Source organism: Tubulanus polymorphus, chromosome 11 (genome assembly GCF_964204645.1).
Source record: "Tubulanus polymorphus chromosome 11, tnTubPoly1.2, whole genome shotgun sequence".
Taxonomy (NCBI): Eukaryota; Metazoa; Nemertea; class Palaeonemertea; order Tubulaniformes; family Tubulanidae; genus Tubulanus; species Tubulanus polymorphus.
In genome coordinates this window covers 4,973,787-4,990,137 of record NC_134035.1, presented here as the reverse complement: position 1 = coordinate 4,990,137, position 16,351 = coordinate 4,973,787, and the positions used below count along the sequence as shown (strand labels likewise).

At 39.4% G+C, this 16,351-nt stretch overlaps 4 protein-coding genes across 4 annotated transcripts; 3 read left to right on the top strand and 1 right to left on the bottom strand.

Moving 5' to 3' along the window:
* Positions 1 to 2,417: 2,417 nt before the first annotated feature.
* Positions 2,418 to 5,785, bottom strand: LOC141912931 (ketimine reductase mu-crystallin-like). The gene is made up of 8 exons (XM_074804363.1): positions 5,622 to 5,785; positions 5,326 to 5,476; positions 5,175 to 5,237; positions 4,994 to 5,095; positions 4,735 to 4,918; positions 4,289 to 4,410; positions 2,818 to 2,902; positions 2,418 to 2,538 (listed from the first exon to the last, which is right to left on the bottom strand). Exons 1-8 carry the CDS (start codon positions 5,783 to 5,785, stop codon positions 2,429 to 2,431), a joined length of 981 nt encoding a protein of 326 aa, XP_074660464.1. The 3' UTR covers positions 2,418 to 2,428.
* Positions 5,786 to 8,426: 2,641 nt separating this feature from the next.
* Positions 8,427 to 9,358, top strand: LOC141913243 (uncharacterized). The gene is made up of 2 exons (XM_074804710.1): positions 8,427 to 8,507; positions 8,823 to 9,358. The coding sequence occupies exons 1-2, from the start codon at positions 8,469 to 8,471 to the stop codon at positions 9,102 to 9,104; spliced, it is 321 nt and encodes a 106-aa protein (XP_074660811.1). The 5' UTR covers positions 8,427 to 8,468; the 3' UTR covers positions 9,105 to 9,358.
* A 373-nt stretch (positions 9,359 to 9,731) lies between these two features.
* Positions 9,732 to 13,278, top strand: LOC141912745 (uncharacterized). The gene is made up of 4 exons (XM_074804118.1): positions 9,732 to 9,796; positions 10,710 to 10,917; positions 11,085 to 12,112; positions 12,713 to 13,278. Exons 1-4 carry the CDS (start codon positions 9,758 to 9,760, stop codon positions 12,992 to 12,994), a joined length of 1,557 nt encoding a protein of 518 aa, XP_074660219.1. The 5' UTR covers positions 9,732 to 9,757; the 3' UTR covers positions 12,995 to 13,278.
* Positions 13,279 to 13,454: 176 nt separating this feature from the next.
* Positions 13,455 to 15,156, top strand: LOC141912930 (uncharacterized). The gene is made up of 3 exons (XM_074804362.1): positions 13,455 to 13,659; positions 14,259 to 14,466; positions 14,708 to 15,156. Exons 1-3 carry the CDS (start codon positions 13,615 to 13,617, stop codon positions 15,154 to 15,156), a joined length of 702 nt encoding a protein of 233 aa, XP_074660463.1. The 5' UTR covers positions 13,455 to 13,614.
* Positions 15,157 to 16,351: the final 1,195 nt, after the last annotated feature.

The window sequence follows — 16,351 nt, the reverse complement described above, 5'->3', positions numbered from 1 at the left end:
CATTTTTCGTTTTCATGTTCTTCAGTTAAGTTGTCTGGTCTAACATTTGATGAAAATTCGTCTCAAAAATGTATAACTTATATATCATTGTCACTATGAATCTGTTTATTTGATAGATGTTACCGTATTCAAAACAAAATAAGAAATCGAAAGTTTGATTCTAACTGTTTTTCAATTTTAATCATTTTAATCACGAATCAAATGTGAGTTTTATGACGGTTCATCGTGTAGTTGATTTATTAGCGTTCATTTTCCATATAATCTATGTAACAATCCGGAGCTGAAGTTAGGTCGGCGCAAGCCATTTGGTTAGGTTCGCCGCTATTCTTCACGCACGCGTACGTGCAGATGTTCACTTCATCTTTATTGGTGTATTCACACACATTCTCGCATTGGCTGCGACACGCGTTCTTTCGCGCTTCGTAGTTAGAATAACCGTCCATCTTGGTACAGTCCCAACCCGAAGGCTCTCCGCCGCATTGGGACTCGCATCCTTCCAGGTCGAAACAAATCATACTCGACATCTTGTATACGCGCACGTCTTGTCGCACATATTACGGCAGTCTCCGTCTGTCATCGACGAATCGACAGACGTACATGTTATGAATACGAAAATGATCGCGATCGTCTGCATCTTATTAGCCTATATTCAAATAGATTGAAATTCGGTGGAATTAAACGTAATCAATTACGTCCCGTTTTACTACAAATGAACTAAGATTTGAAAACTGTGATTTCTGATGATAAACGAGATTTTGCACAAGTTTCTGACAGAAACTGCGGTAGATGAAAATTCATTCTAGGTCGATTTATTCAAGTCAGTGTAGCCAAAATGTTGTGGTCTTTGAGTGTAATCTTTTCAGTGCGCGTTGGTTCTCTCGATTCGAAAGATTGCTCTGAAGATTCGCTGAAGACTGTGGCGTATTCACTGGAAAATGAAAAAATAATTGCGCTTACCTTTGCTCAGCGATGTTAGGGCCTAAACTCGGTTCATTCTGAAACGCAGAAATCATCGGCATTTATTCCGTTGACATGTTTCTACACCTGTCATGACGGTGATGACAGTTTGACAGAAATTCGATCGCTTGAAATGTACATATAATCGATATTTTGATATTCTCCTGACTCATACACTATATGGAATATACGTGTTCGTTGCAAATTAATTTCGTTATTTTATTCAGATTCTGGGTAGATTGTATTGGCTATACCCGATTGTGGTAAGAGTTGACTTTAAGATATCAGTCCAGATCTTCGAGTCCATGGCATAGCTCCTGTATATTTACAGGACCTAATCTTCATTACGACATCTAATAGTAGTGGCAACAAGATCTGTTATTACAAATACGCTTGCGTTGCCCAGAACACGCACGTCGTTTGGTGATCGTGACTTTAAGTCGTGTGAAGCTCATTTATGGAATATACTGTTAAGGACAGTTGATGGCATCGATAGATTTAAAAACTTTGAAACCGAGCTATCTAAAAGGGCCTTCGGAGAGCGAGCTTTCGGAATAGCGCTTTTTGTTATCTGTCTTATTACCGAGATTTCATTTTCAAACTAGGCAGATACTAGTGAATATTCTATAATTCAATAATGTTTTGAAGATGATAGTTCACACTATTTTTACTCATCCTAAAGTTGAAGCACAAATTTCGAAATGTTTGAGAAATTGAGAAATCCATCATGACAACTGCTCAGCAACAACGAAAAATAACATAAAGTACGATAAATGTTTTTAATTGAGCTAGAAGTTTATTCGACGTTTCATCTTCAGGAATATTGAGTTACAAAAAAATTGTGAAATATACAAATCCAGAACTAAGAGAATAATCAAGTAATCAGTAGTGATACAAACTAATGGAAAAATTAACAGAAACAGTTACAAGCTTATCGTTATCTAAATGATGTTCATCACGTATAAATCTATTAATAGTAACAATCGATCGAGACTGGAAGAACCTGAATAAATATATGAAGATAAAGTTGCCAAATCTTCATATAGTGGATCTTTTATAGAATTTTTTTAACCGTTATTAGTATTTGAAAATTCTTGGTTGTGCTTACATGAATTTGTGATAAATTAAGCAGTGATTTGTTGGTCGAACAAATCGTTGCTGAATTTATTTTGCAGAGAAAATACTTACAGAAATGTAAGAGTTTTTCCAACCGTCGGTTTTCGCTACGTGTAATGTGTTACTAATACGCGTCGTACGATCTTGGACTCAGAAATTGATTAAATGAATATCAGAAATTTTGAAACATATATATATATTCAGTTTTACAATTGCTAATTGGATATGAAATTAATGTCAGTTAAGATACGTCCATATTACAATTGAACGTGAAATTAATGTCAGTTAAATTCGAAAAACGTCTATTTTTACGATCAACGATTAATTGGACGTTGAATGTAGTATCGGTAAATGTTTATTTTCGTCCAGTTTGTTGGTTCGACTTTCTGTCAGTGTCGGCTGCTCTTTCTTTGTGCACAGAATCGTGCACAAGTTTGGCAGTAACCGCGTCTTCAATCGCTAAACCTTTAAAATAGGAAAATCAACAACAACTCTCTATAATTTCGCCCCGAACAGAAACAGATATCGATAATTTCATACTTTACATAACGAACTCGTGTTTATAAGGAATATATTTTACTGGTCTCCCGAAGTTCGTTGTAAAACCGTATTTGATTTCAATTGTTAATGTTTGTAAATCTATTTTTCGGCTCATTTTCGCCGCTGATTTACTTGAGATCAATTTTATCAAACTGTGAAAAAGAATTAATTGTGAGTTAAGTTATTGTTTTATCTCTTTCTTACCCAATGACTTGAATATAGTGATCGGATCACGTTTTATTTCCTTTCTACCATCGATCACTTCTCCAATTTCTGCGTAGATTTCTGCCTACAGTTTAATGGACAACAAATTAACAAGTATATACCCCTTATATACCCCCCCCCCCCGATAAATCAGCATTAGCGCTTAACGCCAGGTTATTTTCCAAGAATGGAACATGTGTATTTTGTCTTTCAACCGGTGAAAATAAATAAATGTAATAAATGTAGTGAAAGTAACCCCTATACCAGACGCTAAAATCCTGAGTAACCTATGTAGCCGGTATATGAGGAGTTGACTGTAATACAGACAACCCCCGATATACCGTGTCGCCCCCGATATACCGCCATACTCTCTATACCGCCAAAATCGTTCTGCTGCACCGATGTGGGTAGTGTATAGGGGGTTGACTGTAATATGAGGTTTTATCTTGGAGTAATCATTTGTCATGATTGCTCCAAGGCTGGCTTATGTCGACAAGCAACGCGACGCCTACCGACGCAACTGGGTTTACCGCCGATTAGCGGCAACTAGCGGCCGCCAGTTGCTCCTCAATCGGTTCGACATAAGCCGGCTTGCTACGGCAACGCGACGCCTACCGACTCGTCGCAAGCCATATCCGGCTAGTTGCCCATGTTCTACTCCGGCCTACGGTAGGCGGGCAGTTGCTTTCGATCGCAGCCGACATAAGCTCATCTGCGACGCGACGGAACTGAGCGCTGGGGTTCCAGCCAATGAGAGACCGCATATACATAGTACAAATTATCACCGCTAGTTAGCGTCATTCGTAATTAGTCATAAACTTTCAAATTCAAGTAGTTCAAAACGTAAACAAAACCTTCAGCACGGCAGAGGACTGGACCAAAGATCTAGAAACGAAATTGGTAGAATTATGGTGTGAGCGGCCATCTTTATAGATGTCGCTAGCACGTTGTAGTCAAAACAGAATCAGAAAGATCAAAGTCTTAAAGAAATAGCTTTTTTAATAGAAATATATTTCCTAATAATTCAAATTTATTCTCAAAGTGCTTATGACGTGACCATTTGAGCCGTTGCAGTTGCTAGTAATCGCAACCGACATAAGTAGGGAAGCAACTGGGAGGATCTCATATCCCGCTAGTCGACCTCAGTTGCTGCGAATCGGAGCGCAGTCGACATAAGCTGGGCTGCGATCGCGGTTGCTCTCAGTTGCGTCGGTAGGAGTCGGTAGGCGTCGCGTTGCTTGTCGACATAAGCCAGCCATAACGATAATGAAATTGATATCAGAATGTTATTCTTATTATGAATGTGTCAATTTTTCGCATTGGTTAGTACGCCAAATAACAGCCAATCAGATTTGCCAATACATTAACTCTCTTGGGATATACTACTTCTGATGCATCACTGTGAATTCTTCAAAAAATAAAAATCGAATTTCTATGATGAAACACCGAATTTTGTTTTTTCTATTTCTACCTTGGAGTGGATTATATCTCCACTTCCCGCGATGGCGGCTCGTCTGTCGTCGACGTACACGACGGAATCTCTCACTAATACTGGATCCAGTTCCTGCCGGTCCGGCGAGTTGGCTCCCAATGCTGCAATACATTGGTTGAAACAACCGTTGATTATAAAAACCTTTTATTATCAAGGTAATTATTTGATTTTCTCAGATCTCTAACTCACTAACAGATCGAGTTGAAAATAGTAAATTTTGCATAGAATATTTTTTGTCATTTGTTTTCATTTCAATTTCCCTGAATTTACAAGAAAAATATAAGTGAGTTTGTAGTTTGAAATTTGGGGGTTATGGATTTGAGGTTGCGAAACCCCTCTTATATCCAGCTTCGCTCGGCGTTCATAGAATAAAGTCTCCCAGGGGAAGGAGAATATAGAAAATTAAAAAAGATTGAAAAACAAACCATTGATATGAGCTCCTGGTTTGACCCAGTCTTTAAAAACTAGCGGCTGTTTCGAGAATGTTGCTGTGATGATAATATCAGCGTTCTTCACGGCATCTTCCGCGCTTTCACAAACCTTTCCTCTACTTCCGATATGAGACACCAGTTTCTCCGATGAACTACGCGTTCGGCTGTAAACTCGAACCTATACGTTAGAATTAGTTATTCATTCTAGAAAATATTTTCTTCGAAAGTTTTATTCGGTTTTTCGAAGACATACTTCAGTGAACGAGTAAATTTGCGAGAACACATTCCAGTGACCTTTTCCTTGTGAGCCGGCTCCGATAATGGCCAATATTTTCGGTTCACCGCGGTAGATGCACTATATATCATAGATAAAAGGGACGTTACAATGTCAATAGATTAAGGGGAAGAAAATCATTCTGTAGCTAGACCTGTACCTTAGTGGCGACGGCAGACGCGGCTGCGGTTCTTATTTCTGTCACCGAAATAGCATCGATTATCTATTTTGAAAAGAAATCTCATAAGACATTGCGAACGATTTGATCGGACTATTTTGACTTAGTACCGCATGTGATCTGACAGCCTTACCGATGCCAAACAGCCAGTATCGGCGTGGAACAACAACATGACGCCTTGATAAGTCGGAAGATTCCTCCTCTTATTTTCGCTGTATAGCGTAAGTACCTTTATGGCGAGTGCTTGGTCGTTTACCGAATAGACAGGCATAGCGATCAGCATTCTGTCAAAACAATTTTGGTCCATTTATTGAAATGTAACATTTTCCCACCACGCCAGAAGTGCCACGACTCTGACTATCAATTTCATTTACCCAAAAATTAATCGGAAATGCGCTGTCAACGCCATGAAATAGAAATATAACTTGCCCGTTGTGATCACTGACTTCAAGCCTCGTACGTAAGGGTTGAATTGCGCCCCCTTCTTTACCCTTAGAAAAGTTCCTGAACGCTTCTTCCAGCGCATCGACTAACGTATGGACAGGATTCAAAGCCGCGCGTACTCGCTGTTCACTGATGTATTCGGGAGTCATCCTCGCTAACAGTCGCTGTTATTTTACAAATAGATCCTCAAGATGATCAGTCCACAATCCGTCTGCGGCGATCAGCGGTAGACAGTCTGGCCGCAACAACTGCTTGATCCATTAGAGGAAACAGATGGATGAATTGATTACCTTTTTGAATCATATGTCTTTATGCTTTATTTCCTCAGACAATTCAAGGAGTCCTTACGACTGTAATTATTCAATTGATATGTCGTCACGCAGGCGTCTTGTACCTCAAATTTGCATTTAATTAGATTCTTAAGAAATATCTGAATTGCGGAAAATCTATAACATCTGCACCGACTTAAGTCCGTAGTAAGATAAGTCTCGAAGCAACAACAATATTTTATGCTTGTTTCATTTGTTCAGAAAAAATATCATATTTGGAAAATCGACAGTGTACAAATTGAAAAATACCCCACAACAGACGAAAATGAGCGTTCGCTTCTATAGTTTCGCCAGGTCACCGGCTGAAATGAGTGCTCAACTACCTGATGTAGCTACTATATACACTAGTAGCGAAAGCTCGTACTTTTAATGAAATCTAGTAAGCCTTCTAAGTACTATTTGTCTTCACGATTACTTCACGAAACCAAAAGTTACCGGCATACAAATATGAAGACTTTCACCAAGTCAACTGAAAATACACGCCTTTGTCTTTTTCTGTGCACGATTAAAAATAACGCATAGATGGATGTTTTGTCCATATTTCGAAATGCGTCATTAACAAATTTCTATCATTCACTTTGATCATGTTTGATCATTCTTCTATGAATTGTAACAGGCATGTATCGTATCGTTTGGGCAGGATCTGTCACCTACATCAAACCATTTTGTCAAGTATTGGAATTTTTCAACCGTGATACTACAGACGTTTGCGATTACGGAGGAGACTGACGCGTCAGTCATATGATTTGTTCGGAAATTAGAACGTCTTTTTATGTTGATGTTGGAAAATAAGCACGTTTAACATGCCACAGTAAATCGAACGTCGCAATATCCACTCGCAATTTACACGATTATACGAATAAATCATAATAACGAATACAGCGCTTACTGCAGTTCATATGCATCACTATGGGGAAGCTAATTTTGACTTTCGCAACAATTTTTACAGTCAGAAAAAGTTCTACGCTTAACCATTGACTCTATTTCAATGTGAAAACAGAATTATCGCGGGGAATCATGCTGGCTGTATTCGTGACGTCCCAATTCTAAATACATTTATAGATAAATGTTTTGTCAATATTTTGAAATGCATCAATCACATATTCAATCAATCATTTTGACCATGTTTTGTTTGTATGAAATGTTACAGGTATGTATCGCGTCGTCTGGTGTTGTTTGGGCAGACGATCAGGATAATGAGTGCTCGGATAATCTCGGTTGGATTCGGCGAGTTGAAGTTTCCGAGTACGAACCACGAAAACCGTTCGTCATATCAGTCACCGCTGGAGCCTGGAATTAGAAACCCACTGGTATATTCGGTTACCCGAACGAGAAGTGCTGATCACCAATACGGGTAAATTGCTCGATCGCCTTTTTTTCGTGTACCTTTAGATATATTGAAAAAAGGAAGAAAGTTCGTTCTTTTGTTGCTCAATCCTTCGGTGTCGAACCGCATCATCCCCGAAAGCCTGAGTCCCAGTATTTTGCGAATGTCTCTGAATTTATATTTTCAGATGCTGGCGATGATGATGGATACGGTAAAATATCTCAACAAACTTCGGGCTCATCAACAACAGCGCGTCTAGAAGTCGAATCAGCCCCAGAAACACTAGAAAAAATAGCAATGTACCGACTGATGATAATACTGACCGGCTGCCAAACATACACCATACATGTTATGGTAAATGCCGGTAAAATGGTAATCATGCGCGATGTCCCGTTGGGTAGAGCTACCGGGTCTCCGGAGACAATACTGCTTGAAGATACAGTCGATGGTACGGTGACGTTACAGCGACGCTTGACGTTCGATGTCACTGAAGCGGCCCCGCAATTCTCACGCAGTAAGGCCAGTGAAGGCATCGTGAGTGCCACGTCTGAAGACTGGTACAAATCATTCGATAACGACGGTAAAGAAACGGACCATTACAGTCCGAACTTGATCGACAATCACGGAACGTATAACAAATGGATCAACGATCTGACCTATGAGGCGAAGATGGTCGTTAAACTGAACGCAACAGATGAAAATACCGGCGAATACTGCGCATCAGCTCCATACTTGGATTTAGGCGTCGACAAAGTAGTTGAGATTTACACTTCAATGTGTTCACTCATGACCAAGAGAAGCGATTTCGGAAAGATCAAAAATGTAATGGTATATGCGCCTCCGTTAGACCAGGATATATGGCACATCAAAATTGACGCTCTGGAGAAGTTTGGTGTAGTACCTATCAGCCATAAAGAGAAGACCATTGTCACTGTATTCACCGTCGCTTATCCGAGTCCTTATATTCTGATGACGAGCAAAAATGGTCAATTCGTAAAACCAGTTTCGACGATTCGCACGAATAGCTTTCTCGAATCCTATTTTGAAGTGGATGGAAGCCAGTCGGCGATTTTCGAGGATCAGTGAGAGTTGGACGTCGGTTATCGAAATTCGATTCAAACGAAAGCGATCAAATTCGCGAAGTTCGAACCGATTACATTCATTTCAAACAAAAAAATGACGAGATTTGTGTTCGATGCGACTAGCAAGAAACAGGTAACATATTCTAAAATAGTTCTTGATCGAGTGTATTTGTTGGTACCTGCGAAATACTAATTCTGGACTCCTTCTTATTGGTGAATTGCACCTTTTTTGGTAAAAACATTGAAAATTACTGTTTTTATTTTCTTATTCAACTACTGTCGTATAACATTATGGATCCTATCATGTTTGGTTCTAGTTAGTTACCTAAATCGTTGGTGTGGTAGGTTTAAAATAATCGGATGGTTTTTGAAAATATTCGATCGTGGAACTATTAAACACAGCACTGGGTCCTGACTTGTTTTAATCTTATGTTTATTGTTGTTATAGGTAACGTTGAACTGCGATGCCACCGGATATCCGCTACCAGAAATCCGTTTCTACAAAACACTAAGAATGAATGGTTTGCAAAACTTCGAAAAGAAATCCACCGAGATCAAATCGACGGGTAACAAGAAGGTGGTCATATCTCGTCAACCGACGCGGGTTATGGCTCGTTTGGTGATCAGGTCACCGACAGCAGCTGACGTAGGCGGCTGGTATTCACAGTACACCTGTCGCGCTAAAAACGAATACATGGAAAAATTTGGCTTTATGACGCTGGAAAACTAGATCAGGATGTACGGACGGAAAATTTTTTTAGTAATCCAGAATTGGAATAAATATGTGTGTTTTCTTTTCTACGCATTTCTCAGCGAAACTATACATAACAGTTAACGTAAAATTTACTTTCGATTTTTGACGCTATTTCCAAAGAGTATATACTCTTTGGAAATGGTGTCATGTAAAACTTGAAATAATGCATCGAAAAGCGGTCTATAATAAACTCTTACGGTAACTGGAAACATTCAGGCCCTTAGATGATATATTCGTTCAATCGTATACTATTTTGGTTCTGTCATTCCTTCGGAATTAAACTAACGTTAAGAAGACTATGTAAAATTTAAGAAAAAAAAATCTTATTTCCGTCATGAGTTTGCGTTTTCTCACATTTTTTTCTCACGATTTTTTGTAAATGTAAAATATCAGATACGTATACGTGATTGCGGAGGATACGTAAAATCGAATGTGAATTTTGACTGATAACGATAACATATTTACGGCTATACTTTGGAAAATAACCTCTAATTACGATAAACATTACGGAGTGATATGTTAAATGTTGCAATTACCTATACGCGGAAAGACAAAACATTTCATTATTTATGATTTTGGCTTGTTTATACACGTTTCTGTCTGGCAGTTTCACACGTAGTGTAGTCACCATGGAGGGGAAGCTAAGTTTGACATTTCTTACGTTCATGGTGAGTAAATATATCTTTGTTCGATTTAGAAATGTGAATGACGACGCTTTTGTTGATATTCTGAAATGTATCATCGACACATTTGTTGTGAACATAGGCCTGTTCCATGTTTTAAGCTTATACTTAGACCAGTCTAAATTCGGCCCGGCCCAATTTGGATCGGACCAAGCGCTTACACCTGAAAAGCGTCGGTTCCAAATTGGTCTGGTCCATTTCAGACCGGTTTAATTTGGAACGACCCAAAAGAGCGAATCAGGTCGCGTTCCAAATTTTGGAACTGACTAAATCTCTGTGGTATATATGTATCAAACCCCGTCAATGATTCGTAATCAAGCTGATCGATAGTTTTTTGATTTCATATAATTTCTATGTTGCCTGAAAATTAATGTATCGGCTTATAGATTATCATTTATCGTGTATTGCTCGCGGTGTTTTTTATTGTTCTGAAAATAACCTAGAATTTATCATAGATTACGAGGTGTCCAGATCGATAGTTTTTTGATTTCATATAATTTCTATGTTGCCTGAAAATTAATGTATCGGTTTATAGATTATCATTTATCGTGTATTGCTCGCGGTGTTTTTTATTGTTCTGAAAATAACCTAGAATTTATCATAGATTACGAGGTGTCCAGATAAACTACAATCATCAAAATTGTTCAAATAGAAAACTGCGACAGGGACTCATAAATCTATCATAGATATAAATTTCGGGGTAAGATACTAATGGCGTCATCTCGCAGGGCAAGAGTCCCAAATTTCTCTTTGTACTCATGATTGTTTCCACGTTTCGACTTTATCTAAATAGTCATCTTCAGTAAGGTTACAAACAAAATCATGGAAATCCATGAACAAAGATACTAATCAAGAAACCACTTTTTTGACCATGTTTTGTTTGTATGAAATGTTACAGGTATGTATCGCGTCGTCTGGTGTTGTTTGGGCAGACGATCAGGATAACGAGTGCTCGGATAATCTCGGTTGGATTCGGCGAGTTGAAGTTTCCGAGTACGAACCACTAAAACCGTTCGTCATATCAGTCACCGCTGATACGAGCCTGGAATTAGAAACCCACTGGTTCGTTACTTTACCTGAACGAGGAGTGCCAGTCATCAATACGGGTAAATTATTCCATCTGTATTTTTCGTATACCTACTAGGTATATTAAAGGAAGGAAGAAATTTTGTTCTTTTGTTGCTCAATCTTTGAATGTTCGGTGTTGAACCATCTCATACCAGAAAGCCTGATTCTCAGTATGATGCGAAGATCTCTGAATTCACGTTTTCAGATACTGGTGATGATGATGGATACGGTAAAATATCTCAACAAACTTCTGGCTCGTCAACAAAAGCACGTTTAGAAGTCGAATCAGCCCCAGAAACACGAAAAAAACTAGGAACATACCGCCTAACGATAATACTGACCGGCTGCCGAACATACTACATTTATCTTATGATAAAGGCCGGTAAAATGGTAATGATGCGCGATATCCCGTTGGGTAGAGCTACCGCATCTCCGGAGACAATAGTGCTGGAAGATACAGCCGATGGTACGGTGACGTTACTGCGACGCTTGACGTTCGATGTCACTGAAGCGGCCCCGCAATTCTCACGCAGCAAAGCAAGCAGAGGCGTCTTGAGGGCCACATCGGAAGACTGGTACAAATCATTCGATCACGACGGTAAAAAAACGAACGATCACAGCACGAACCCGATCATCAATCACGGAACGTATAATAAATGGATCGACGATCTGACCTACGAGACGAGCACATTCGTTAAAATGAACGCTGAACAGATAACAGATGAAAACACCGGCGAATACTGCGTATCAACTGCTTACTCGGATTTAGGCGTCGACAAAGTAGTTGAGATTCACACTTCCATGTGTTCACTCATCACCAAGAGAAGCGATTTTGGAAAGATCATAAACGTACTGTTATATGCAGCTCCGTTGTATCAGAATTTATTGCGGGATAAAACGGAAGATGTCGGGGTGGTACCAATAAGCAGTAAAGAGAAGACCATTGTCACTGTGTTCTCCGTGGCTTATCCGAGTCCTTATATTCTAATGACGAGCAAAAATGGTCAATTCGTAAAACCAGTTTCGATGATTCGCGCGGAAAACCGTCTCATATCCTATTTCAAAGTGGATGGAAGCCAGTCAGCGATTTTCGAGGATCAGTGGAAGTTGGATGTCGGTTATCGACATCCCATTCAAACGAAGGCGATCAAATTCGCGCAGTTCGAACCGATTAGATTCATTTCAAACAACGAATGGCATAAAACAGTGCTCAATGCGACTAGCAAGACAGAGGTAATATATTCTAAAATTGTTCGTAATCGTTGACGAGAGAAATCCCACAATGATTCAGTCAAAGATGAAAAATTCTTGAATTGAAGAGATCTATTTTGAGCAACGTTCCGGCTATAAAAACTATTAGCCATCAATTCAAGAATTTTTCACACTTCAATTCAAGAATTATTTATCTTTGACTGAATCATTGTTGGGTTTCTCTCGTCATCCATCTCACACGGATAGTGTGTATCTTCTCGACTCATCCTGTTCCCGGTCGTTATGTATTTGTACCTGTGGTTTAGTTTCACGGATCGGATATTTATACAAGCCCATCGATTAGGTAACTATCTAGACCCTTTCGATGTTCGAATTGCACCATTTATGGTAAATGAATCGAATATGAATTTCAACTCTATTTGAGTTAGATCTTATTCGACAACACTGTGGTATAACACTATAGGTCCTATCATGCTTTGTTCTAGTTAGTTACCTAAATCGTTGGTGGTAAGCTCTTACAATAATCGGGTACTTTTTGTAAATATTCGATCGTGGAACTATTCCGCTAAACGCAGCACTGGGTCCTCACTTGTTTTGATCTTATGTATATTGTTGTTTTAGGTAACGTTGAACTGCGATGCCACCGGGTATCCGCTACCAGAAATCCGTTTCTACAAAACACATATAATGAATGGTTTGAGCGACTTCGAACAAAAATCCACCGAGTTAACATCGAAGGGTAACGTTGAGTTGGTCACATCTCGTCAACCAGAGCGGGTTATGGCTCGTTTGGTGATCAGGTCGCCGACGGCAGCTGACCTGACCGGCTGGTATTCGTATACCTGTCGCGCTAAAAACAAATACATGGAAGCATTTCGCGCTATGACGCTGCTGGGAAACTAGATAAGAAGTACGGACGGGGCAATTATTTGAGTAATGCAGAATCGAAATGAGTGTTTGTGCTTTCTTTTCCCCGAATCCACGTCGACCAATGTGAGAAACGGTATCGTCAATTTTACTTTCGGCGATACTCATTTGAACTGGCATCGTGTACAATTTAAAATAATGCATCGACGAAAGATCTATGATAAACTCCTACGGTGAGTGGAGACACGCAGGTCCTCGAATTCGTGCAATGTTATACAATTTTGTTTATGTCATTCATTTAGAATAAAATCATCATTGAGAAAACAGTGTACAATTTGAAACAAAAATCATATTTCCATCGTAACTTTTCGTTTCTCTCCAGGTAAGATTTGCCACCATTTTGTAAATGTAAATCGTTTGATGATATTTGTGATTGCGGAGGAGGGCACGTTGATTCGAATGTGAATTATTTCTAACAAACATATTTAGGACCTACTTTGGAAAACAACTCGTAATCACGATAAACATTACCGGGTAATATGTTTAACGTAGCAATTACCCACTTGTAATCTATGTGGAAAGACCGAATATTCCATCATTTGTGAATAAAGGGCTTGTTTATACAAGTTTGGCAGTTCACACGCAGTGTAAGCACTATGGAGGGAAAGCTAAGTTGGTCCTTTTTCGCAGTAATTTTCACGGTGAGTAAGATGTCTCAGTCTTTGTTCGATTTAGAAATGAATAAATGAATGACCGATTTTTGTAGATATTCTGAAATGTATCAGAGGAAAATTCATGGTGTAGGCCTATAGCAGTTTCACGTTTTAATCTCGATGAAGCACTCTGAATCCGTGTAATTACATAACATAATTGCACAATATAAAAGAATAACGAGTCTCAAATGTTTGTTTGAGCTGTAGTTTATTTTTTGTTTTAACGTTTCGACTATATCCTGATAGTTATCTTATAACCGATTGTAATCTACAAAAAGACATTGGAAAATTCATCACTGAATGCTTTGATAAATCATTCACATATCTATCTCAAATGTATATAACTACTTGTTTAGTTTTTATTTTTATTTGTTTATTATTATACCTGTTGATCTCAAATACTTTTCATATTCTGTATGTCTCAGTACGCAAGGATTTTGAATACAATGAAGGGTCGTCTGCGAATCTGAATCTATGAATCTTCAGAAATGTTAAGATTACAAACAAAATCATGGAAATCCATTAACAGAGATACTTATCCATTAACCAGATATCTGGCCATGTTTTGTTTGTATGAATTGTTACAGGTATGTATCGCGTCGTTTAGTATTGTTTGGGCAGACGATCAGGATAATGAGTGCTCGGATAATCTCGGTTGGATTCGGCGAGTTGAAGTTTCCGAGTACGAACCACGAAAACCGTTCGTCATATCAGTCACCGCTGATACGAGCCTGGAATTAGAAACCCACTGGTATATTCGGTTTTCCGAACGAGAAGTGCTGATCACCAATACGGGTAAATTAGTCCATATACGTATACGTATATACCAGAAATACTTATCTAAATAAGTCGCAATCATAAATAACATCGTCCGGCGTCCTGTAAACCACTGATAATTAATAAAACTGATGAAATTTCTGTAGTATAAAAGGAAAAAAGAAACTTAGTTATTTCGTTTCTTATACTTTCGATTTTCAGCAGATCAGGAGGTGTGAGTCTCAGTATGATGCGAAGGTCTCTGAATTTACATTTCCAGATGCTGGAGATGATGATGGATACGGTAAAATATCTCAACAAACTTCGGGCTCGTCAACAACAGCGCGTTTAGAAGTCGAATCAGCCCCAGAAACACTAGAAAAAATAGCAACGTACCGACTGATGCTAATACTGACTGGCTGCCAAACATACACCATACATGTCATGGTAGATGCCGGTAAAATGGCAATCGTGCGCGATATCCCGTTGGGTAGAGCTACCGGGTCTCCGGAGACAATAGTGCTGGAAGATACAGTCGATGGTACGGTGACGTTACAGCGACGCTTGACGTTCGATGTCACTGAAGCGGCCCCGCAATTCTCACGCAGTAAGGCCAGTGAAGGCATCGTGAGTGCCACGTCTGAAGACTGGTACAAATCATTCGATAACGACGGTAAAAAAACCGGACCATTACAGTCCGAACTTGATCGACAATCACGGAACGTATAACAAATGGATCGACGATCTGACCTACGAGGCGAAGATGGTCGTTAAACTGAACGCAACAGATGGAAATACCGGCGAATACTGCGCATCAGCTCCATACTTGGATTTAGGCGTCGACAAAGTAGTTGAGATTCACACTTCCATGTGTTCTTTCATCGCCAAGAGAAGCGATTTCGGAAAGATCAGAAATGTAATGGTACATACAGCTCCGTTGTACCAGAATTTATGGTACGCCAAAACGGACGCTTTGGAGAAGTTTGGTGTAGTACCTATCAGCCATAAAGAGAAGACCATAGTCACTGTATTCTCCGTGGCTTATCCGAGTCCTTATATTCTAATGACGAGCAAAAATGGTCAATTCGTAAAACCAGTTTCGATTATTCACGCGGAAAACTTTCTCATATCATATTTCAAAGTGGGTGGAAGCCAGTCAGCGATTTTCGAGGATCAGTGGAAGTTGGATGTCGGTTATCGACATCCCATTCAAACGAAAGCGATCAAATTCGCGCAGTTCGAACCGATTAGATTCATTTCAAACAACCAAATGTTTATTAGTCCGTGTACAACGCAACTAGCAAGAAAGAGGTAATTTCAAAATTGTTCCTGGTCGTCCGTTACATATGTTACTGCTGTTAAGTTTTGCTCCAACCGAAATACTATAAATTCTGGACTCATTCGGTGTTAAAAATTGACTCTATCGTCAAAAAATTGAAAATGATTTTCAATTCTTAGGTTAGTACATGGACCGAACTTCGAAATCTGCGCTGCACTGGGTTCCGTCCTATTTTGTTCAATCATATATTTTGTTTTGTTTAAGGTTATCTTGAACTGCGATACCACCGGATATCCGCTTCCAGAAGTTCGTTTCTACAAGACGCAAAGGATGCACGATTTGAGCGACTTCGAAAAAGATTCCACCGAGTTGACATCGACGGGCAACATGAGGGTGGTCACATCTCGTCAACCCGTATCGGTAATGGCTCGTTTGGTGATCAGGTCGCCGACAGCAGCTGACCTGACCGGCTGGGATACGCAGTATACCTGTCGCGTTAAAAACAGATACATGGAAGAATTTCGCGATGTGACGCTGCTGGGAAACTAGATAAGATGTACGGACGGCGCAATTATTTGAGTTATACAGAATCTAAATGAGTGTTTGTGCTTTCTTTTCCCCGAATCCACGTCGACCAATGTGAGA